Source organism: Oncorhynchus tshawytscha, linkage group LG19, assembly GCF_018296145.1.
Source record: "Oncorhynchus tshawytscha isolate Ot180627B linkage group LG19, Otsh_v2.0, whole genome shotgun sequence".
NCBI classification, from domain to species: Eukaryota; Metazoa; Chordata; class Actinopteri; order Salmoniformes; family Salmonidae; genus Oncorhynchus; species Oncorhynchus tshawytscha.
In genome coordinates, this window is record NC_056447.1 from 526736 (window position 1) to 549362 (window position 22627).

The 22627-nt window shown below is 43.1% G+C and overlaps 2 protein-coding genes across 4 annotated transcripts in view; one reads left to right on the top strand and one right to left on the bottom strand.

Annotated features, from left to right (window-relative positions):
- LOC112218193 (voltage-dependent calcium channel subunit alpha-2/delta-4) overlaps window positions 1–22627 on the bottom strand; it is a 71465-nt gene that overhangs the window by 17611 nt on the left and 31227 nt on the right. For both annotated transcript variants that reach the window (XM_024378791.2, XM_024378790.2), the window contains exons 15-24: window positions 19799–19885; window positions 19189–19260; window positions 19005–19066; window positions 18831–18898; window positions 18698–18743; window positions 18366–18463; window positions 18041–18134; window positions 17788–17880; window positions 17423–17565; window positions 16590–16661 (exon numbers count right to left, since the gene is read on the bottom strand). In XM_024378791.2, coding sequence (XP_024234559.2) covers window positions 16590–16661; window positions 17423–17565; window positions 17788–17880; window positions 18041–18134; window positions 18366–18463; window positions 18698–18743; window positions 18831–18898; window positions 19005–19066; window positions 19189–19260; window positions 19799–19885 — 835 coding nt within the window. The remainder of the gene's footprint in view (window positions 1–16589; window positions 16662–17422; window positions 17566–17787; window positions 17881–18040; window positions 18135–18365; window positions 18464–18697; window positions 18744–18830; window positions 18899–19004; window positions 19067–19188; window positions 19261–19798; window positions 19886–22627) is intronic.
- Window positions 1807–16235, top strand: LOC112218194 (leucine-rich repeat and transmembrane domain-containing protein 2). Of its 2 annotated transcripts, none has more exons than XM_024378792.2 (4): window positions 1807–2317; window positions 13032–13180; window positions 13407–14087; window positions 14264–16235. In XM_024378792.2, the coding sequence occupies exons 2-4, from the start codon at window positions 13144–13146 to the stop codon at window positions 14782–14784; spliced, it is 1239 nt and encodes a 412-aa protein (XP_024234560.1). In that variant the 5' UTR covers window positions 1807–2317; window positions 13032–13143; the 3' UTR covers window positions 14785–16235. The 2 variants fall into 2 exon arrangements, with proteins under 2 accessions (XP_024234560.1, XP_024234561.1); XM_024378793.2 differs by having other exon boundaries at window positions 13416–14087.

A 22627-nucleotide genomic window follows, 5' to 3' on the forward strand; every position in this document is an offset into this window, starting at 1 on the left:
ACAATTGACCCTAATGTTCATAATGGCACACACATGCAGGCAGGTAGCCACGATGCACACAAAACCGCACACAGTCTGGTCACTCTACTAAAAATAGGGGTCATATCCGAAACCGTAGCTCATCTGCAGTCTGGGGAACTGAGGAGTACCACCCACACACACACTAACTGACTGATGCCGCATGGTGCCAGGACAACAACCTCTCCCTCAACGTGATCAAGACAAAGGAGATGATTGTGGACTACAGGAAAAAGAGGACCGAGCACGCCCCCATTCTCATCGACAGGGCTGCAGTGGAGCAGGTTGAGAGCTTCAAGTTCCTTGGTGTCCACATCACCAACAAACTAACATGGTCCAAACACACCAAGACAGTCGTGAAGAGGGCACGACAATGCCTTTTCCCCCTCAGGAGACTGAAAAGATTTGGCATGGGTCCTCAGATCCTCAAAAGGTTCTACAGCTGCACCATCGAGAGCATCCTGACTGGTTGCATCACTGCCTGGTATGGCAACTGCTCGGCCTCCGACCGCAAGGCACTACAGAGGGTAGCGCGAACGGCCAAGTACATCACTGGGGCCAAGCTTCCTGCCATCCAGAACCTCTATACTAGACGGTGTCAGAGGAAGGCCCTAAAAATTGTCAAAGACTCCAGCCATAGACTGTTCTCTCTGCTACCACATGGCAAGTGGTACCGGTGCACCAAGTCTAGGTCCAAGAGGCTTCTAAACAGCTTCTACTCCCAAGCCATAAGACTCCTGAACATCTAGTCAAATAGCTACCCAGACTATTCACATTACCCCCTCGCTCCTCCCCTTCCCTCTCCACTGCCACTCTGTTGTCATCTATGCATGGTCACATTGATAACTCTACCTACATGTACTTACTACCTGAACTGGCTGGTGCCCCCACACATTGACTCTGTACCGGCACCCCACTTGTATATATTGTTATTCTACTGCTGCTCTTTAATTACTTGTTACTTTTATCTCTTATTCTTATCCATATTTTTTTAAACTGCATTGTTGGTTAGGGGCTCGTAAGTAAGCATTTCACTGTAAGGTCTACACCTGTTGTAGTCGGCGCATGTGACTAATAACATTTGATTTGATCTGATTTGATTTTGACAAGGTGATATGCATCACCAATAGTATGGGATGATAGGTTGATGACAGAGATACACCTTTAAACCCCCTCTTGGAGTAGAGTAACTTGGTGGTGACATCTTATTGGACAGAATAGAGGAAATGCCAATCAGAAGACCTACTGTATACCTACCTCCCTGTCAGACATTGCCTACCTTTCTTGAGAGACCAATGACACAGCAAAATGAGTCATCTCATAATGACATGATCATTGTCAGTAGCAGGAGGAATTCCTGACTGCCTTGCATTAGCCACTGGTGCAGCAGTGGTGCTTTTATTGTTTTGCTGCTTTGCTGCAGTCACACACACACACACACACACACACACACACAACGACCTTCACTGTAAGCATTTTGGGACAGACCCCGACACAGCTCAGGGTACAGCCTTTACAAGAACCTATAGAGACACTCATCTTCTGTGAGGTACTGAGCTATATCAGCTGATTCCACCCGCCCTCTCTGCCTCTCTCTCTTTCTCTCTCTCCCTCTCTCTCTGTCGCCCCCCCCCAATCTCACTCCCTCTCCTTTTTCATTCAGCTGTAACACACTGTACTATTTTTTACTATTTTGGCCAAACCAGGCGTAATGCATACACACACACACGCACGTACACATGCACACACACAAACAGACAAACACTCAGACACACCCACATGGCACGCATATATATGCCATAGAAACTGCACAGCACTCTCCTCCAGGATCATATAAAGACGTGGTGTATCCTGCAAGAGCGACAGTGCGTTAGCTCTCTCGCACACACACACACACACACACATACACACTGAGCTAGACTGAACCTCTGGACAGTAGTGCACTCAGACTACAAGGAAAAGCAGAGTTGGAAAGAGGACCTGAGAGGAGAGGAGAGGGAGAGCCACTGCTCTGAGAGACAGAGGGAGAGAGAGAGAGAAAACAAAAGAGAAGACTGGAGCATGTGTTTCTCGACCAAGAACATCTCCCCTTGGGATCCCAACATCTGCATAAAGCAGGAGAAACAGCTGAACCGAACCACATGCAGCTAAAGGACCTTTCCCCAAGCTCCTCAGTTAGCAGCATTATCAGATGAAGCATATTATTTTTCCCACACGGGGAGGATAAAAGACACTACTGTAGCACTTTTCTTGTAGAATTATTGTAAGAGCTATAGCACTTTGGAGACTGAAACAGATGGTGAGTACTGCGCTGTGTGTGTGTGTGTGTGTGTGTGTGTGTGTGTGTGTGTGTAAAAGCATCTGTTGTTGGGAAGGTTTTCCCTTTCTTTAGGCTTCTTGTGAGAGAATATTACAACTACTAGGCTAACGCATCGAGTCTGTACGCAATAAGAACGTGGTTGTTACCAGAAAACAGGCTGACTGTTCTCCCCCCTCATTCCAGTGCAATTATCAGAGTAAACTAATCCATAAACTTGTGGGAGCAAAATGAAACCAAGGGGAATTGCCATTGACCAAGCTGCAGTAAAGGTATCATTGCAATGCAGGTAATGGGATGAGAATCACTAACTTTAGGGCTTTCTAACAATGTGAAAGAAGACCGCGGACATACAGCAGAGTACGTAGCTGAATAACCTTGTATATCAACTTTGCATGCAGACTTCCAGTATCGGAAGTTGGTAAGATAAATAAGATAAATGGACATGTTCCATACAGCATGTTCCATTCAAGTTCACACTGTCTTACCGTCTTTTATAAACTCCATAGCAGTGGTTCTCAAACGTCTCCTTGGGGAACCCCAGCCGCTCCCTGTATTTGAACTATTCCACAGCAACGCCTTGAGGTGAGTTCAGGTTGAGCTAGTTCAGGGCTACAACAACATTATGAAACGTCTGGGTGTCCCCGAGGAGAGGTTTGAGAACCACTGCTGTACAGTACATTGAGACAGCCGGTTTTGCGGTCTGACAACAACACAGTTTAGGACAAGAAATAACTTAGAACAAGGGACATGCGATACTGTAGATGTAGAGTTCAACACTGGGGACTATGTGGTGTTCTATGTGTTCTGTGTTCCACCACCTGCCAGACAGCCATCTGGAATCATAACTAGCATCTGTGCTGCAGTCTAAACCCTGCTGCCACGGAGGATTGAGACCACGGTCCTAATCTGGGGCAGGAATAACTCCACATTTACAACCCGTCAATTCGTTAGTCACATAAGTGGGAGGCGGACGGGAGGCCTAATCTGATGTGATCTGTGTGATGGTGCACTTGATGGGACAAGCTGTCAAACGCAGTTCGTAAACACCATCTCTTGTAATTAAACACTTGGTATAAATAATGTGTGATACTGTGATGCACTCACCCTGAGCTGGAACCTTTGCATACACAAATCAGATATATTGGCTCCCTTGCACTTTATAATGGAGTGCAATGGAGCAAAATATGATGTTTTCTCTTCTTAAAGCTGGTTGAATGGCTTTTTGTACCCTGTAGAGACCTGCAACTTACCACAGGTGAGATCAATTACAGAGTAAACAAAATAACTTGCCTCCAACCAAATGAATGAGAATTCTGAATCATTTAGACCAAGATTCTTTTGGGCATTTTATGTAAACAATCTCGATGTCAGTTTAGATGTTTTTCAACTTCTTCTTAGTCCCGTGTAGCTGTAAATCAAACAAATACACTTGTGAACTTCAATTTGAACACATTTTTTAAGAAATAGTCAATTGTGCAAGAGTGCCAACACACCTAAACACATCTGTACAGATGACCATGTGTCCAAACACGAACACGTCTGTCTACCCTCCTTCTGTGGGCAAGTCTGTACTAAATTATTGATGCTAGCTTTTTGTTGTTGTGCCCCTCCCCCCACCACCCCAAAAGCTTCTCTCAGTGGCTGGTACTGTAATTCAATGAAAGGCAGCCCCCCACTGGAAAGGACTCCCAAGTGCTTCAATAACTTCAACTTCGCTACTGTACTGGACATGCTTCCCCCCCAAAATTAGGACAATCCATTGAGTGAGTGAGAACCCCAGTAGGGAAGTGAAAGCTGATTGAAGGACTGAATGAAAAGTGCTCTGATGTGGGATAGAGAGTGTGAGAGTCTGTGTGTGTGTGCGTGATACGTAAATGGCAGGGGTGTGGCCAGAGGCAACTTCTGTTCAAAACCATAACCACAGAAAATTTTAAATACATTTAATTATGTACCGCCCCTCAGTGTTCCTTCTTTTATACTTGTCCTTGGCTTAGGGCAGTGTGTGTGTGTGTGTGTGTGTGTGTGTGTGTGTGTGGTGCCTTCAGAAAGTATTCAGACCCCTTGACATTTTCCACATTTTGTTACTTTACAGACTTATTCTAAAATTGTTAAAATAAATTTAAAATCTGCATCAATCTACACACTACCCTATAATAACAAAGAAAAAACAGGTTTTAAAAATCTAAAACAGAAATACCTTATTTACATTTGCTATGAGACTCGAAATTGAGCTCAGGTGAATCCTGTTTCCATTGATCATCCTTGAGATGTTTCTACAACTTGGGAGTCCACCTGTGGTAAATTCAATTGATTTGGAAAGGCACACACCTGTCTATATAAGGTCACACAGTTGACAATGCAAGTCAGAGGAAAAACTAAGCCATGAGGTCAAAGGAATTGTCCATAGAGCTCCGAGACAGGATTGTGTCGAGGAAGGGTACCCAAACATTTCTGCAGCATTGAAGATCCCCATCATTCTTAAAAGGTAGAAGTTTGGAACCACCAAGACTACTAGAGCTGGCCGCCCGGCCAAACTGAGCAATCAGGGTTGAAGGGCCTTGGTCAGGGAGGTGACCAAGAACCCGAAGGTTACTCTGACAGAGCGCCAGAGTTCCACCGAGGAGATGGGAGAACCTACCAGAAGGACAACAATCCCTCCACCAATTTTTTTATTTGAATTTTAAATTGATTTAACTAGGCAAGTCAGTTAAGAACAAATTATTATTTTCAATGACGGCCTAGGAACAGTGGGTTAACTGCCTTGTTCAGGGGCAGAACGACAGATTTTTACCTTGTCAGCTCAGGGATTCGATATTGCAACCTTTCGGTTACTAGTCAAATGCTCAAACCACTAGGCTACCTGTCACAACATTCAGGCCTTTATGGTAGAGTGGTCAGAAGGAAGCCACTCCTCAGTAAAAGGAACATGACAGCCCTCTTAGTGTTTGCCAAAAGGCAACTAAAGACTCTCAGACCTTGAGAACCCAAGATTCTCTGGTCTGATGAAACCAAGATTTAACTCTTTAGTCTGAATGCCAAGCCTCACATCTGGAGGAAACCTGGCACCATCCCTACGTTGAAGCAGGGTGGTGGCAGCATCATGCTGTGTTGATGTTTTTCGGTGGCAGAGACTGGGAGACTAGTCAGGATCGAGAGAAAGATGAACGGAGCAAAGTACAGAGAGGTGTGTGTGCCTTTCCAAATCATGTCCAATCAATTGAATTTACCACAGGTGGACACCAAGTTGTAGAAATGTCTGAAGGATGATCAATGGAAACAGGATGCACCTGAGCTCAATTTTGAGTCTCATAGCAAAGGGACTGAGTACATATGTAAACAAGGCATGTCTGTTTATTATTTTTGTATTCTACGTTTGCAAAAATGTCTAAGAACCTGTTTTCACTTTGTCATTATGGGGTGTTGTGCATAGAATCAATTTTAGAATAAGGCTGTAATGTAACCAAATGCACTGTGATTCAGGAGTAACGTGCAAACAGAATAATATGCCCCACCAACATTGGACAGCTTTACAGAAAACCCTCAAATTGCTGAAATAAGTTCATTAAATAAATTGAGTCAAAAAAACTGATAACTAAAATAGCAGTGCAGATGGCACTCTTTTGCTGAGTGCAGATATTTATTATAGGTTGTTTTTTGGTCACGTGTCACGTGATGTGAAATGTCCCACGTCATATGTTTTCAGATTTCACGTTTTCACATGATCTACCATGAGAAATGTCACACACAGTGTTCCAAAAACACATTCTCACATGATCTACCATGAGAAATGTCACACGCAGTGTTCCAAAAACACATTCTCACATGATCTACCATGAGAAATGTCACACACAGTGTTCCAAAAACACATTCTCACATGATCTACCATGAGAAATGTCACACACAGTGTTCCAAAAACACATTCTCACATGATCTACCATGAGAAATGTCACACGCAGTGTTCCAAAAACACATTCTCACATGATCTACCATGAGAAATTTCATGCGATAACTTGAAACTACACTGTTAGCTATTGCTGCTAATTTTGTGGTAGACGTTGTGGTCTTAATACAGTCAATTTCTACAGTAATAAGATACTTTATCAGTGTTTTGATAAACAGTATATTTACTGCCAATCACAATGCACTTGTGTACTTTTTGGCAAGTCCTAAAAATGAACTTGACATGCCTCACTTGCAACTAAAGGTAGAGTTGACAATTCAATGGAAATACATTGAACATTCCATTTTTATTTTGTATATGAAAACTTAAGCGAAAAAGTACATCTTGTGTGCACTACATCACACAATGAGTTTTATCCTCAACAAGTCAGGTTGGTGGAAACGCAAACTTTATGCAGATTTTAGAATATTCACATGAGAATCTGTCGCCAATTGGATGGAAAACTAGCTATTTATGCAATTTCAACGTTGTTTGAGTTGCTTTCTGTATCCCCAAATTTGCTTGACCTGATTTTTCACGGCTCAAAGCATCCAAGTTTCTTGACATAGGTGTCTCAAAGAGCTGTCAGTCAAGTTGAGCTCATGAATATAAGCTCCCCGCCCACTGAGCCTGTCTTTTCAACATTTGTGGCAGTTAGCATGAGAGAAAAAGTTTTGCATTTCTATCCCCCAAAATTATAACGAGTGATATCATAGTCACTTAAAAGCCTATTTTTACAAGGGAATCATAATAACTGTTCAGGACCTTTTTAAGTTATTGGAAAATGCATAATTCTTTTACACATTTGCAGGACAGATAACGTCAAAGGAGGTGCCCCATTTGAATTGGCATGACCATCAAACACAAACTGCTACAACATTTCCACTGACGGTTGGTTGGCACAAATACATAGATAGTTGACCACACCCACAGATGTGCTAATTACCCCACCTATCAAAAGTGCTGTGATGATCGTACCATATATTCAAAATATTGAATTGAAAAATGTTCCCATTATATCTATTTATATCTATTTTTTGGTACCCCAGGTAACAACACTGTAGTGTAACCTAACCATACCATTATGTTTTAACTGTGTCAGTATACAGTACCAGTCAAAAGTTTGAACACCGACTCATTACAGGTTTTTCTTTGTTTTTAGTGTTTTCTACATTGTAGAATAGTAGTGAAAACTTCAAAATTATGAAATAACACACATGGGATCATGTAGTAACCAAAAACGCATTGAACAAATCAAAATATATTTTATATTTCAGATTCTTCAAAGTAGCCACCCTTTGCCTTGGTGACAGCTCTTGTACACTCTTGGCATTCTCTCAACTAGCTTCATGAGGTTGTCACCTGGAAAGCATTTCAATTAACAGGTGTGCCTTGTTAAAAGTTGATTTGTGGAATTTCTTTCCTTAACGCATTTGAGCCAATCAGTTGTGTTGTAAAAAGGTAGGGATAATATACAAAAGATAGACCTATTTGTTAAAAGACCAAGTCCATATTATGGCAAGAAAAGCTCAAATAAGCAAAGAAAAATGAAAGTCCATCATTACTTTAAGACATGAAGGTCAGTCAATACGGAAAATTAAGAACTTTTAAAGTTTCTCAAGTGCAGTGGCAAAACCATCAAGCACGATGATGAAACTGGCTCTCATGAGGACCGCCACAGGAAAGGAAGACCCAGAGTTACTTCTGCTGCAGAAGATAAAGTTCATTAGAGTTACCAGCCTCAGAAATTGCAGCCCATATAAATGCTTCACAGAGTTCAAGTAACATACATCTCAACATTACCTGTTCAGAGGAGACTGAGTGAATAAGGCCTTTGTGGTCGAATTGCTGCCACTACTAAAGGACACCAATAAGAAGAAACTTGCTTGGGCCAAGAAACACGACTGGTGGAAATCTGTCCTTTGGTCTGAAGAGTCCAAATTTTAGATTTTTGGTTCAGCCTGCCATTTCTTTGTGAGATGCAGATAGGTGAATGGATGATCTCTGCATGTGTGGTTCCACCGTGAAGCATGGGGGTGTGATGGTGTGGGGGTGCTTTGCTGGTGACACTGTTAATGATTTCTTTAGAATTCAAGGCACACTTAACCAGCATGGCTACCACAGAATTCTGCAGTGATACGCCATCCCATCTGGTTTGCGCTTAGTGGGAATATCATTTGCTTTTCAACAGGACAATGACCCAACACACCTCCAGGCTGTGTAAGGGCTATTTGACCAAGAAGGAGAGTGGTGGAGTGCTGCATCAGATGACCTGGCCTCTACAATCACCCGACCTCAACCCAATTGTGATGGTTTGGGATGCGTTGGACCACAAAGTGAAGGAAAAGCAGGTAACAAGTGCTCAGCATATGTGGGAACTCCTTCAAGGCTGTTGGAAATGCATTACAGGTGAAGCTGGTTGAGAGAATGCCAAGAGTGTGCCAAGCTGACATCAAGGCTACTTTGAAGAATCTAAAATGTATATTTATTTGGCTACTACATGATTCCATGTGTGCTATTTCATAGTTTTGATGTCTTTACTATTATTCTACAATGTCAAAAATAGTAAAAATAAAGAAAAACCCTGGAATGAGTACTGTAGGTGTGTCCAAGGTTTTGACTGGTACTGTATGTTCCAAGCATTTGGTATGAACCTGGTGGCACTGCAGACACATCGATGCACTCCCAACCGACCGGTTGGAAGTTCAAACCATTCATTTATGCTCTCCATCAAGTGTCTTTGAGCACTGCTAGTTTTAAATTGTTGTTACGTTGATGGTGATTACGAGACAATTATTTATTTGATTCTGTGCGGCTTTTAGCAAAGTGCCGAAATACATTATTGCCAATAAGTCTGTGGCCATATCTCTTTCACACTCACATGTTTGGCGATGTAGCTGCACTGTAGCAGGACATTTCAGTTTGCTTGCAACTAAGAGGTTATGAATTGAAACCCCATTTAAGGCTAAGTCCCAATTGTGGTCACAGTACACGGTTTTACAGTAATTGAAATCAGAATACATCAGAGCAATCTTGAGGGAATACTATTTGAGTCAGCAAAGGATATTCATATGATGGGTGAGATATACAAAACCTTGCAGAGAGGCTGTACAACTGACAATCTCTTTGAAAAAAATAGTTTTTTATATCAGAACCAAAACTTTACAATAACTGACATTGGCACAAGATGGAGGGAATGTTGCAACGTAACTAATGAAAATGTATGCTTAATCCAGTATAAACTAATGTATAGAATGTATTACGTAAGAGGCAAACTTGACAAATTCTACAGCACAACGGCAGGGTCATGTCTTAAGTGTAAAACTAACATTGACTCAATTATCCATGACTTCTGGGAATGTTATGAAATCCCAAAGTTGGATGGGCGGAGTTAGGAAGTTGTCTGTCAGAAGTATTACAATGTAAATGTACTTTTAATCTGTCTGCATATTTCACATTTGATTTGTCACAGGTGTCGACCCTACAGTGAAATGCTTACTTACAAGCCCTTAACCAACAATGCTTTATTAAGAAGTTAAGAAAAAAAAGTGTTAAGTAAAAAATTATAAAAAATAATTAAAGGGCAGCAGTAAAATAACAATAGCGAGGCTAAATACAGGAGGTACCGGTACAGAGTCAATGTGCGGGGGCACCGGTTAGACGAGGTAATGTACATGTAGGTAGAGTTAAAGTGACTATGCATAGATAATAAACAGAGTAGCAGCAGCTTAAAAGAGGGGTCTGGGAAGCCCTTTGATTAGCTGTTCAGGCTAATCTGGGGGTAGAAGCTGCTATGAAGCCTTTTGGACTTAGACTTGGCGCTCCGGTACCTCTTGCCGTGCGGTAGCAGAGAGAACAGTATATGACTCGGGTGGCTGGAGTCTGACAATTTTTAGGGCCTTCCTCTGACACCGCCTGGTATAGAGGTCCTGGATGGCAGGAAGCTTGGCCCCAGTGATGTACTTTCAGATAGTTGTTTTTAGTCATCCATAAGAGTAAAAGTCATTCCTGTTCATCTGTTTTGTTGAATAGTTAATACATGGCAAAGTTGAACATTGACATGTTTGTAGTTTCAATAAGGCTTATAGAAGTGTTTGAGTTCCTTATTTGCCTTATATAAACTTAACATGATGAACAGGAATGTAATTTACTCTCACTGGTGGCCAATTAGATCTAGCTGATAGCCACACCCTGAATACTCCACACCTCCTGAAAATAACCAAAGGATTATGTTAAAAAATGACCCAGCTGCTAGGTCAAACCAGTCTGAGAGGACAAAATGCCCAACTAATGGTTAAATTATCCCATGTTTGGGTAAGCCTCAAAGTGAACTGCGTATACACTCAACAGAACACTGAATGTGTTCTGTCCAATATTTACTAGCGCCGGGTTACCAACGAACCCAAATAGTTTTTAACACAGCATTTTTTTTTTGAGTGTGGTGTTGTTGCACTAGTGACAGCTCCAGTCGGTGACAGAACGCTGTGGTTCATCTGACTCCAGATCAGATGTACTCATCATGCTCTGAGTAAACAGGACACGCATCGCACACCTCACATGTCAAACAGAAGAACACCCAACGAAGATGCGCTAATATAACCAAGTGCACCTAAAACTGGGAAACAGAAGAACACCCAACGAAGATGCGCTAATATAACCAAGTGCACCTAAAACTGGGAAACAGAAGCAAGAACACTTCATATCAAAATCTGAGGAACAGAGGCAACTACACTTCCTACTGAAAATTGAGAAACAGAACCAAATGCACCCAATTCTGAGAAATACAACCAAGCACACCCAATACTGAGACACGAAGATATAACCAAGCACACCCAATACTGAGACACGAAGATATAACCAAGCACACCCAATACTGAGACACGAAGATATAACCAAGCACACCCAATACTGAGACACGAAGATATAACCAAGCACACCCAATACTGAGACACGAAGATATAACCAAGCACACCCAATACTGAGACACGAAGATATAACCAAGCACACCCAATACTGAGACACGAAGATATAACCAAGCACACCCAATACTGAGACACGAAGATATAACCAAGCACACCCAATACTGAGACACGAAGATATAACCAAGCACACCCAATACTGAGACACGAAGATATAACCAAGCACACCCAATACTGAGACACGAAGATATAACCAAGCACACCCAATACTGAGACACGAAGATATAACCAAGCACACCCAATACTGAGACACGAAGATATAACCAAGCACACCCAATACTGAGACACGAAGATATAACCAAGCACACCCAATACTGAGACACGAAGATATAACCAAGCACACCCAATACTGAGACACGAAGATATAACCAAGCACACCCAATACTGAGACACGAAGATATAACCAAGCACACCCAATACTGAGACACGAAGATATAACCAAGCACACCCAATACTGAGACACGAAGATATAACCAAGCACACCCAATACTGAGACACGAAGATATAACCAAGCACACCCAATACTGAGACACGAAGATATAACCAAGCACACCCAATACTGAGACACGAAGATATAACCAAGCACACCCAATACTGAGACACGAAGATATAACCAAGCACACCCAATACTGAGACACGAAGATATAACCAAGCACACCCAATACTGAGACACGAAGATATAACCAAGCACACCCAATACTGAGACACGAAGATATAACCAAGCACACCCAATACTGAGACACGAAGATATAACCAAGCACACCCAATACTGAGACACGAAGATATAACCAAGCACACCCAATACTGAGACACGAAGATATAACCAAGCACACCCAATACTGAGACACGAAGATATAACCAAGCACACCCAATACTGAGACACGAAGATATAACCAAGCACACCCAATACTGAGACACGAAGATATAACCAAGCACACCCAATACTGAGACACGAAGATATAACCAAGCACACCCAATACTGAGACACGAAGATATAACCAAGCACACCCAATACTGAGACACGAAGATATAACCAAGCACACCCAATACTCAGGCGTCAAACTTCACAAAACCAAACAATCCTGTAAGTGCCCTCAATGCCTCCTAACTCTACCTACAGTTGAATACAGGAAATAACGTTGTATAACCCTAGTGAGAGCACAGTGTGTGAGAATGTAAGAGGAAAGGAAGAGGAGGAGAGCCTTTGTGGAGGGATGACAAAAGAAGGACCTTGAGGCTCCTCTAAACTGGTTCTACTAAGTGGCAGCAGAGGCACGCATGATGGAGCTACATAATCTCTCTCTAATCATGAAATTTAGGACACATTTCTCTCGTTCTCTCTCTCTCTCCTGTGTGATCGTCTGCAGGTGAAAGATGAGGGTTGTCTGTGTTCAGTAGAAAGTTAACTTTGACTTCACCTCCATACAGTGTTTGCATTTCCTTAGTATCAAGCTCTTTTTTGACTGACCCCCCCGCTTGAAATACCAGAGAAGTAAAAATGAATCGAAAGTGATAAAAAGGGAAACAAAGTCTTCAACAGTCAGAGGAATAAGAGGGTGAAGTATATAATGATGTTGTTCCAAATCAGATGGAAGAGATTGTTGTCCTTCCTAATCTGTACATGTGGCATATTATCATATTCATTATTATATAAGAAGAGAGTTAAACTGCCAACAATCTCTCTCCTACACATCCAAATACGCAGTGTGTATTGCTCATCTGATGACTCCTTTTCTCTCTCTCTCATTCTCCCGCTCTCTTTCACTTTTTTCAGGCTTTCTTACTGTTTTCCATTTACCAGGGTTCTGCATAGCTGGTGGGTGGCACAAGGACGGCACCTACTGCCAGTGCCAGTCTATGGTGGCACCAGAGTGGGCAGAGCAGACATGCAGCCCCTTGACAGGACCCACCCGGAGAGCCTGGGTGAGTGACTACCGCAGGGGGCTGATTGACAGGCAGAAGTGTTTAGTGACTCGTCTTTTAAATTGATTTCAGAATTTCCTGTACGTAGATTTGACTTGGCATCCAACGAATTCTGGGGGTTGATTTAGATTACTCAGACATTTGGCGAAAATCTTGCACTGGTCATGTCATTAAAATGCGTAATCAAATTTCTCTCCTTTAAATCTCTCCTCTCCTCCCTCCCGAGTCTATGCAGCCCTGCCCAGTCTACTGCTGGTACTGCTCGGTCTGCTAGAGGTGGCTAGCGGTTGTCCCACCTTGTGCATCTGCAAAAGCAATGGCACAGACTGTACAGGCCTAGCTCTGCTCTCCCTAACCACCGTCCTGCCCCTGCTGCCCCAGGACACCCGCACCCTCCGCCTGCCCCACAACAACCTCTCCTCCCTAGGCGACAGGGACCTGTCCAACCTCAGCTCTCTGGAGCTCCTGGACCTCTCCGACAACCACCTCTTCAGCCTGCAGCCAGGGGCATTCTCTGGACTCAGTAGCCTCCAGTGGCTCAACCTCTCTGGTAACAATCTGGGTGACTGCCCCCTTCCTACCTCTCCTGACCCCAGTAACCAGACGGAGGTGACACAGAGTAACAGGAGTTGCTGGGGGCTGAGCCGAGAGCTGTTCCAGGGTCTGTGGACACTGAAAGGGCTGGACTTGTCGCTGAACGGCCTGGTTGTTCTGCCCATGGGCCTGCTGGACGATCTCCAGGGCCTGGCCTGGCTGTCTCTGTCTGGAAACAAGCTGCAGAGCTTGGACAGAGCCACCTTCCAGCCCCTGGGCAGCCTGTTGAGCCTCCAACTGGCAGGGAACCCATGGGAGTGTGACTGCAACCTGAGGGACTTCAAGCACTGGATGGAGTGGATGCTGTACAGACGTGAGTGCTATGTTGTGTATTGAAAGGCTTTAAGGTTACAATGTTTCAAGTACAGCCAAGTCATTTCGCCTTCGTTCCATGTCATGTACTACTCTGATACTGTATCAAGTATGTAAATGAGATTGATTAGCTATTTATTGTGTTAATGATCCACTGCATCACTCTCTGTGTCTCAGACGGGCAGGTGGATGCTGTGAAGTGCAACCTCCCCAAAGAGCTGAGGGGGCAGGACATCCGCAGCATCCCCATAGAGATGTTCAACTACTGCCTGCAGCTGGACAACCAGGACAGTGTCCCTGGCTACAACGGGCCCAGAGGAGGAAGCCCACCCTGCGTCGGTCGGATTAACGGACCCATGAACGGGCCCCAGGTTAACCAAGAAGAATGTGTGCGCCAGCGCTACCGGCCCGTTAGCGTGCGCAGGGCCTGGGGGACTCAGATCGTGGCGGCGTGTGTGTGCGGCGTGGTGTGTGTGTTGATGGTGGTGGCGGCCACCTACGGCTGTATCTACGCCTCTCTCATGGCCAAGTACCAGAGGGAGCTGAAGAACAGAGGGCAGCCGCTGATGGCGGGGGAGGGAGGGGGAGAGACAGATGCTGAGGACGGAGCCTGTATGTCCTCCCCAACATCACCAGATGAGCCAGAGCTGAAGGAGTCCAGCCCGATAGTCCATGGATACAGAATAACAGGCTTTTGACCATTGTTTTTCTGACTGGCTGAAATTCCTGTTAGAAGCATTCAGTGGACTGAACTGCATGTCATACTCCTCTGTGCTAGGGCATTCTAGGTGAGGGAATGTACGGAGCTGAGAAAGAATATCCCTGCTGCACATTGCTGGTGGTGGAGTCCTACAGACATGATCATACAGGCGATCGTATAGAGGAAAAACTGGAATCCTGCTTTGCTTCAAGACGTGTGGATGCTCTGTGGTTTGTTCTGCCCTGTGACTCTTTAGTCAGCTCTCCAACTGTGTGTTCATGATTTTGGCACCTCTGCACCTTGGTTAAAGAGACATTCCTCGAAATTGTCTTTGGAATTGTTATTATTCTTTGATCCCACCGTTGTCAAAGTTATTTGTGTTTGAAGCAAAACATGTCAACAGATCATAGATTAAGTCAACATGTTGAATATCCCTGTCCAATATCCCTGTGTTGTAACTGCGCCTAATGTTTCGTTACAATAAGCCCAGGTAAACAATCCCAGTAGTGGTTGTCGTTCAATTAGTTGGATGAGAGAAAACCAAAAAATAGTTGATATGAATGTACTGAGAAATTAATGTTAAAGCAGTCTTTCTTGTGTATTAGACCTGTGCTCATGTGTAGTTGCTTAATTTAATATTCCAAATCATATCTATGCAGAGGTAGCCTGCTTTCAATGTTCCAAAGCCATACACTACAACAGCACGCTACTGACCTCTAGAGGATGTTATGATAACAGCAGCTGAAGAGAATCAGCTCCATGGATAGCAGCCATATTCATTACAAACTGAATCTAGATGTCAGCTATTTCCATTTAACCATTTAGAACTGTCAAAGAGATCATCAACCCTGCCCTAAAACAGGTGTGTATATATATAACTATCTCCTTATTTAGTTAACCCTTATTTTTGTCTCTATGTTAAAGCTGAAATCTGCGTAAGGTAAAACAGCGCCACTGGTCGCCCCCCCAGGTGTTATTGTTTTTGTTTTGTTCAGGAAATGGAGTAGAGGAGCATCCAGCATCATGGTAAAATAAAATGGTAATATGTACTCTACTGTTCTATCGCATGTGCAATGATGTCTGAGGGGGGAAAAAACAGTGTGGTTGTTTGAAGTAACGTTTTTGTTTTGGAAGTAGCAGTGTCACCGCTACGAATTCCAGCTTTAAGGGCCACAGCTTTAAGGGCCACAGCTTTAAGGGCCACACACACCTTATGCAAACAGAGCAACGGCGCGTCGTATACAGTCCCTTCCAAAATTTGAGCCACACAAAAGAACATAGAACTACGTAGAAAACAACGCTCCATCGCTGGGTTGGCATAGTTTACGTAAAGTGTGTAGGGGCCTTTAAGCACATTCAGTATCTGCTCTTCAGGTTTGCTCCAGAAGACGAAGTGAGACGTGATATTCTGTTCATCACGCCGATGAAAATAAAGCATTTATTTATCTATGCTGCCCGTCACAATTTATTCCCGGTTGAATTTTTCATTCTAGCTTCATTCTATTTATGAGACAGGACATGAAAAAAAAGCCTATGAAGATGTGAAAACCATCACAGTTGTCACAGGAACACACACTCAACAGTAACCATGGTCTTTTGGGGACAAGACAAATGGAGTGCTTCCCTCTCCCTCTCCATGCGTGTCAAACATTTAGCAGTAGCACCCCAGAGAGTACTACTACCAGTGTGAACACTTCTATGTGTATTGAACACTTCAGTGCACATAGAAGCCACAAGATGCATCAACGCCTCCAGCACTTGTGAAAAGGAGCCATTTCAGAGTAAAAGACAGCAGAAGCTTACCTCCAGCCATGGCTGTCTTGCCTCCCGATGACACAGTCACAGCTGTGACAGCTATGACATACTTTGACGCCCCTGTCACAACAAAATCAACCATCAGCCTCGCACCACCACCTCACCTCGGACCCCCCCCAGGTCTGAGAAACCCCCCTCCAACCCAGCTAGCTTCCTACAATTGTACACATTTTGCCATGGGGCAAATAGACAAATGTGCCGTTTCACAGCTAAAATCATGCTATTCTACACATTTTTCCATGAGGCTGAGAGAACATTTAGCAGTTTTACAGTTATTTTCCTGCAAATATTTAAAAAAAATTTTTTTTACACGGCTTATGACATGTTCATATCCTATCAGGGGAAGTTGGGAGGGGAACCATAGTCCCTCTAGTGATTTAATAGAATCTCTATGTCATAAACCCTTGAAGTTCCAGAAGGGGTTGGAAATGGCAGCCATATTGGTCAGGGAGAAATCCAAACCAGTCTAATGGGAATGAATGGCAGTAGATGCATAGTCCTGATTTTACTTATGCAAGAGCCTGTGGGCCTGTGGTACGCAAGTTAGCCTCTGACCTATTGTATGTCTGTATATTAGAGTTAGTGTCAATTCAGCTAAAATTCCTGCCAGTTTGGGTTTGATTATGACATTTCTCAATAGTGATTCCACTCAATTCCTAAATTGACTGGGTAGAAGACAGAAATCACTAGACTGGTGCCAGGTCGGCTTGCCAACACCTATGGCCATTGTCACGACAAGTGTTGGTAAGACAGCACAAACAGATGTGTGACCAGGCTAGGAATTGAACTCAACCATGGATCACATGGTAAGCCTACAGTACCTGTCTTGTCTTTGTTGTCATTGTCCTCCACCGGCATGTAGTAGAGGAATCTTCCGGCAGGGTTCTCCATGGCCAGACGGTACCACAGGGGGAAGTGGTCCATGGTGAACAGGTTGTCCTTATCCGCTGGAGTCAGGAACTTCCTTTGGAACAGGAAGTTAAGAGAGATCAAATTCCTTGTTCGTATTCATTAGTGCACAATGTAGCAAAATGTTTTGCAATGCAAAAAAACATGGTTTCTTATTGGGCAAGTTCAGGTAGTGCCTTCCTGTTTCTTTAATTTGGTGCCAATGAATACTTCTGTGCTCAAAGGACACAGTGAACGTATAATATAATGTAGGGCTAATGTAGGTTGTTTGACTCACTTGGCGACCCTGGTCTCCATGCCGGTGTATCTGGTCAGCCGGATGATGCCAGAGCGAGTTCCCAGGAAGGCTGTCTCCACACCCGCCTCCATCCTGAACATACACAAATACACAGATGGGTCTTTTAATGCACTTGAACACACATGCACACACATATGCACATACTCATGCTCACATGCAAACACACAACACACACAAACAAGTACTAGCTAACATAAAATGACATGTGAAAATAATAATTCTGTAGTCTTACCCAGATGCATTGAGCATTATTGCCTGCCAGTAGGCTTCTAAAGGGGCTGTCACCACAGCATCAAACAGGGTCTGCTGGAGCAGCACCTCGTCACCTGGAAGTCACAGACACTCAGTCAACATCAAACCGGACATCTGCCTGATATTATATTTGTTTGTCTTAATAATAGTCTTTATTATCCCCATTTCCGATGCCCTCTCAACCGTTAGTCTTCCTGTGGATCCACAAAAAAAGGTTTGGATTTAGGGTAACATTGGCATTGGGGTTAGCGTTGAATAAATGGTTGTCTTTGGAGGATGGAGCAGGTTGTAGAGACAGTACTCACACTCCAGGTCAGGCTCCTTCCCCTGCAGGTAGCGAATGACAGCCTGGAGCTGAGAGTATTTGCGGTGGTGAGGGTCAATGTCTGTCTCACAGTATGTCCTGAACAGAAAGGATACAGTACGCCCTGAATGGATGAGGGGTTTTCACTCTAATAAGTCCAAGGGCCATTAAAGGCCAATGAAGTATTACAGTCCAATACTCTATCATTTAGAGTATTAGAGTTCAATACCCATTGATTTAGATTATTACAATTCTATCATTTAAGCGTTACACTCCAACATTCTGTAATATATAATATTATTGTCCAATTTGAATTTATTTATCTATGCTTACCACTCAGCGGCTATGGATAGATCAGGGGACGTCAGGTCATGCAGGCCTGAGAGGAGATTGGATGAAAACAAGTCAGTAAACCAGATTGTTCTGCAGTAGATGAGTGGCAGAGAGAGTGGCCAATGGCACTTACCCTCTTCCACAGAGACCGTCCCCATGAACATCAGCTGTCCGTGACCCCTGGTCAGCACCATACCAAAACTGTGGAGGGAAATACATAAGGCACAATGTGGAGTGAGATGTTCAATGACTTTATTCAATCTAATAGGCCAACATTCCACACTCACTAACCTAGTATCACATTTACCTGAATGGGGTGTCGTTGATGGTCGTGTAGAAATAGTCATTTGTTAAGAACATAGGCCTTTTCTGTTGTAAATAAAACATTTGAAATGCGTTGTGAGACAGTTGTTACAATCAACATTATTGAATCGTTTTTACATAAACTACTGAGTCACGTTTAATCTCCCCATACACGAGGTCTCACTTACCGCTTTGTCCACTGATGCTCTCACATTTAAGGACAGAGTGCCTGTCTCCCCTTTCACCATGGCTGTCCTTAGCTGGAAAGAGCAGACACATGAATGAACACAATCTCTGTTGAACTACCAGCACAGTTAAAACCCAGAACAATACATTCGTACCTAGAATTAGGTACAGGTGTTCTACTGTATTGACAATATTAATTGTGTTGGCAGTGAATGATGTGAAATAGTATGTACAGTATATGTGCAAGGGCGAACCTTGCTATGTTTCAGAGGTTTCAAATGAAACGACCCCACTGACTGATTTTAATGCAAATGTGTTAAGAACAACTTTATATAGGCTGTAGTTAAAAATAACCTGAAATTAAAATCGTACATAGAATAAACATTTTCGATGATCATTGCAGGTAATATCCCTGGGAAAATTCCCATTAACGGAATTTTTAAACAGTCACCCAAATCGCTAAGCCCGCCCCTGTACATGTGTATTCCATGTTCCCTTCCTGTTTTATACCCAGCCTCACTCATTTATCGTTTTCGTTTATTCTAAAGCATCTTTGGTTTTTAGAAAAGCGCTATAGAAGATCTATGTATTATTATTACTGCTATTACTCACTGTCTCATCTATGTCCTCCCACTCCACCTCAGCCAGGTCCACACTGTTGTAGTTGGGCTTGGGCTTCAGCTTCTTGCCATCTTTATACTGTGGGACAGGAGAGGAGAAGAGGACAGATATGTGTCTGTATGTACAGCTGTCTGCTTGTGTGTGTGTGTTCTGTAAGATCAGAGGATCACTTTGGCCAAATGTGTTTAATGGGCATCTCTGTGACATGGTATCCTGAATCCAAAGGCTCCATGACAACCACCGGCTCCAAATGAAACAAGTAGGCATGTTATTGACCACTTAACCTTGCCACCCAGAATTGCATCTCATTGTTGCCTGGGAGGGACAAGCTGAAGCTGACAAATAAGAAAGGCTTGTTTTCATTACCTGTTGCAAAACTATTTTCTACACAGTAAGGGCTCTATTCAATCCGCATCGCGGAAGTTCAGCTTTACAGCATTATTGAAATTGAAATGTTCTTGCTTTATTGGAGACTACATTCACAGTAAACGCTCCATATGTCAGCTCAAACGGAAATTACTTTCACATTTCTGTCGTGGAATCTGTAAAGCTGAGCAGAGACCTAAATCATGGATAGTTGAAATCAGTGTTAAATGAATTAGGGTTAAATTGACTCTACTGGGAGTTATTTTAACCCTCGAGAGAGTGATACGCTCCCTGGTGTTGATAACGGGAGTTCATTGGGATGCAGTACTTTTAACTCCATGTAGAGTAACCAGAGACAGGGAGTTGCATCTATGGGAGTTAACCAAAGATGTGGGAGGGGCCTCATTGTCATATTTCTCAGCATGCTCTGTTGCAGGTTGATTTGAACCTGCGGGATATCTCCTGCAATTTGGCTTCCAACAGAGATTGGATATCACATTGCAAACCACCAGAAATGTTAAGAAATATTGAAGTAAGTCTTTACACCCTTACAACTCAAATGAAGTAAAGAAATGTACTCTGTTAGTTGATTGTTAATTCAAAACAACACAGAAAATAGTCAAATGGAAGGGAGTTGATTAAAAACACCTAAACTAGTAAAATGGCAATTCGAGTCAAATTTAAGCAACTCTGAGAGTTGGATATTTACTCAATTTAGTGTCGTTTAAACTACAAAAATATCAACACCATGACCCAAGGAATTTTAACACAAAATAGGGGTGGGACCATATAAACCCCCAAATAGTGTTAAAGCTGCAATACAGTGCATTCGGAAAGTATTCACACCCTTTTCCACATTTTGTTACATTACAGACTTATTTTAAAATGGATTCAATTGTTTTTTCCTTCATCAATCTACACACTAAAATGTGTAAATGTCAACGGGTCTGAATAGCCAAATGGGGATGGATACAAGCCAAATGGGGATGGATACAAGCCAAATGGGGATGGATACAAGCCAAATGGGGATGGATACAAGCCAAATGGGGATGGATACAAGCCAAATGGGGATGGATACAAGCCAAATGGGGATGGATACAAGCCAAATGGGGATGGATACAAGCCAAATGGGGATGGATACAAGCCAAATGGGGATGGATACAAGCCAAATGGAGTGTGCACTGCAGATAGGCCTATGTGAATTGTGAATAATGCAAAATCACGACGGCAAAAGCCTAATTTAGAAACCTTTCATGGTTAGGCTCCTTTGCTAATGCATGGCCAGGACAAGAAATACACCCGACGCATTGCCGTTGAAACAGCTTTCATTATAATAGGGTAAGGGTAGCCTACTGAAGGCTTGTTTTGTTTTTTGATCACATGAAAGGGGAAACAAGCAACTGTTACAGGAAAATAACTAAAATGTTTCTAAATAGGGTCACATGCATCAGCTCATCGCTCGTTCCATGATGAGCATATGGACATGTAGCCTACATGAGTGGTTGTATGTACATCCAAAATAATGACAGGAGCTGGCTTAAATAATGTAAGCCTTCAGATTTAAAGGGGATGTCCGCACACATCTCTGATGCTCCCAAACGTCTAACACAGCTTTGTCGATTGAGATTTGTTTGAAAGCGGACCCTTTATCGATAGACTTGACTACCCGGCGAATGCATTGGGCAGGACTAAAACAGGAGGGGAGGCTATGCTTGGTTTTGAATCAATTAAAACTAATTGGGGAAAAAACATTTTTGATGTTTCTAAATACAAGCTTAATGGGTACAGAAAGCACATCTCTATTGTTCCATGCACATATGGGCAGTGTGTATCATGTCTGGATAGGCTGTGCTTCCTCTGTCAAAATCCATGCCATAACCAGTCATGTAACCGCTAAGACCAGGTATTGGTTGGTCCACCAGCACAGCCTGACATTGGTCATTTGGTGCACGTTTCATAGCGACACACATCAGATATTGCCACTCCTCCCACCTCAGCACAAGAGAGCTCCTACAAGACAGGTCAATTACCAATCCTGGCACAAGTGATCGGAAATAGCCCAGCGCCAGAGGAAATTGCCAAGGAGTGTGTGTTTGACACTTGCACTGGCTTAACGCCAGCTGAAAATAAAGCCCTGAGATTGTCGTGAGGTTAAACTGTTTGGACGGTTTGAGCAGGTCCATTGACCATGATGATTGATGGAGCTGGGAAGAGCACGGACCGATCTGGGACCAGGCTAAGCTGAACAAGCATTTCCTTTGAGCAGACATGGATTGATAAGAATTGTGGTTGAATGTGTTTTAGTTCATCAATCACTGTTGAATGACCTCCCACCAAAGGGCTGCATACAGTACATGGAGTAAGTCGTAGAAGATACATCTGCTGAGTCTGAGGACTGGAGACACTTCAACAACGCTCAACAGTACTGCATACTCTTTCTACATCTTTTTTTTC

Coding starts and splice junctions, on each gene's coding strand:
- LOC112218194 (XM_024378792.2), top strand. CDS start 13,144: ATGCAGCCCCTTGACAGGACCCACCCGGAGAGCCTGG. Junction 13,181..13,406: donor GACCCACCCGGAGAGCCTGG/GTGAGTGACTAC, acceptor CTCCCTCCCGAG/TCTATGCAGCCCTGCCCAGT. Junction 14,088..14,263: donor GGAGTGGATGCTGTACAGAC/GTGAGTGCTATG, acceptor TCTGTGTCTCAG/ACGGGCAGGTGGATGCTGTG.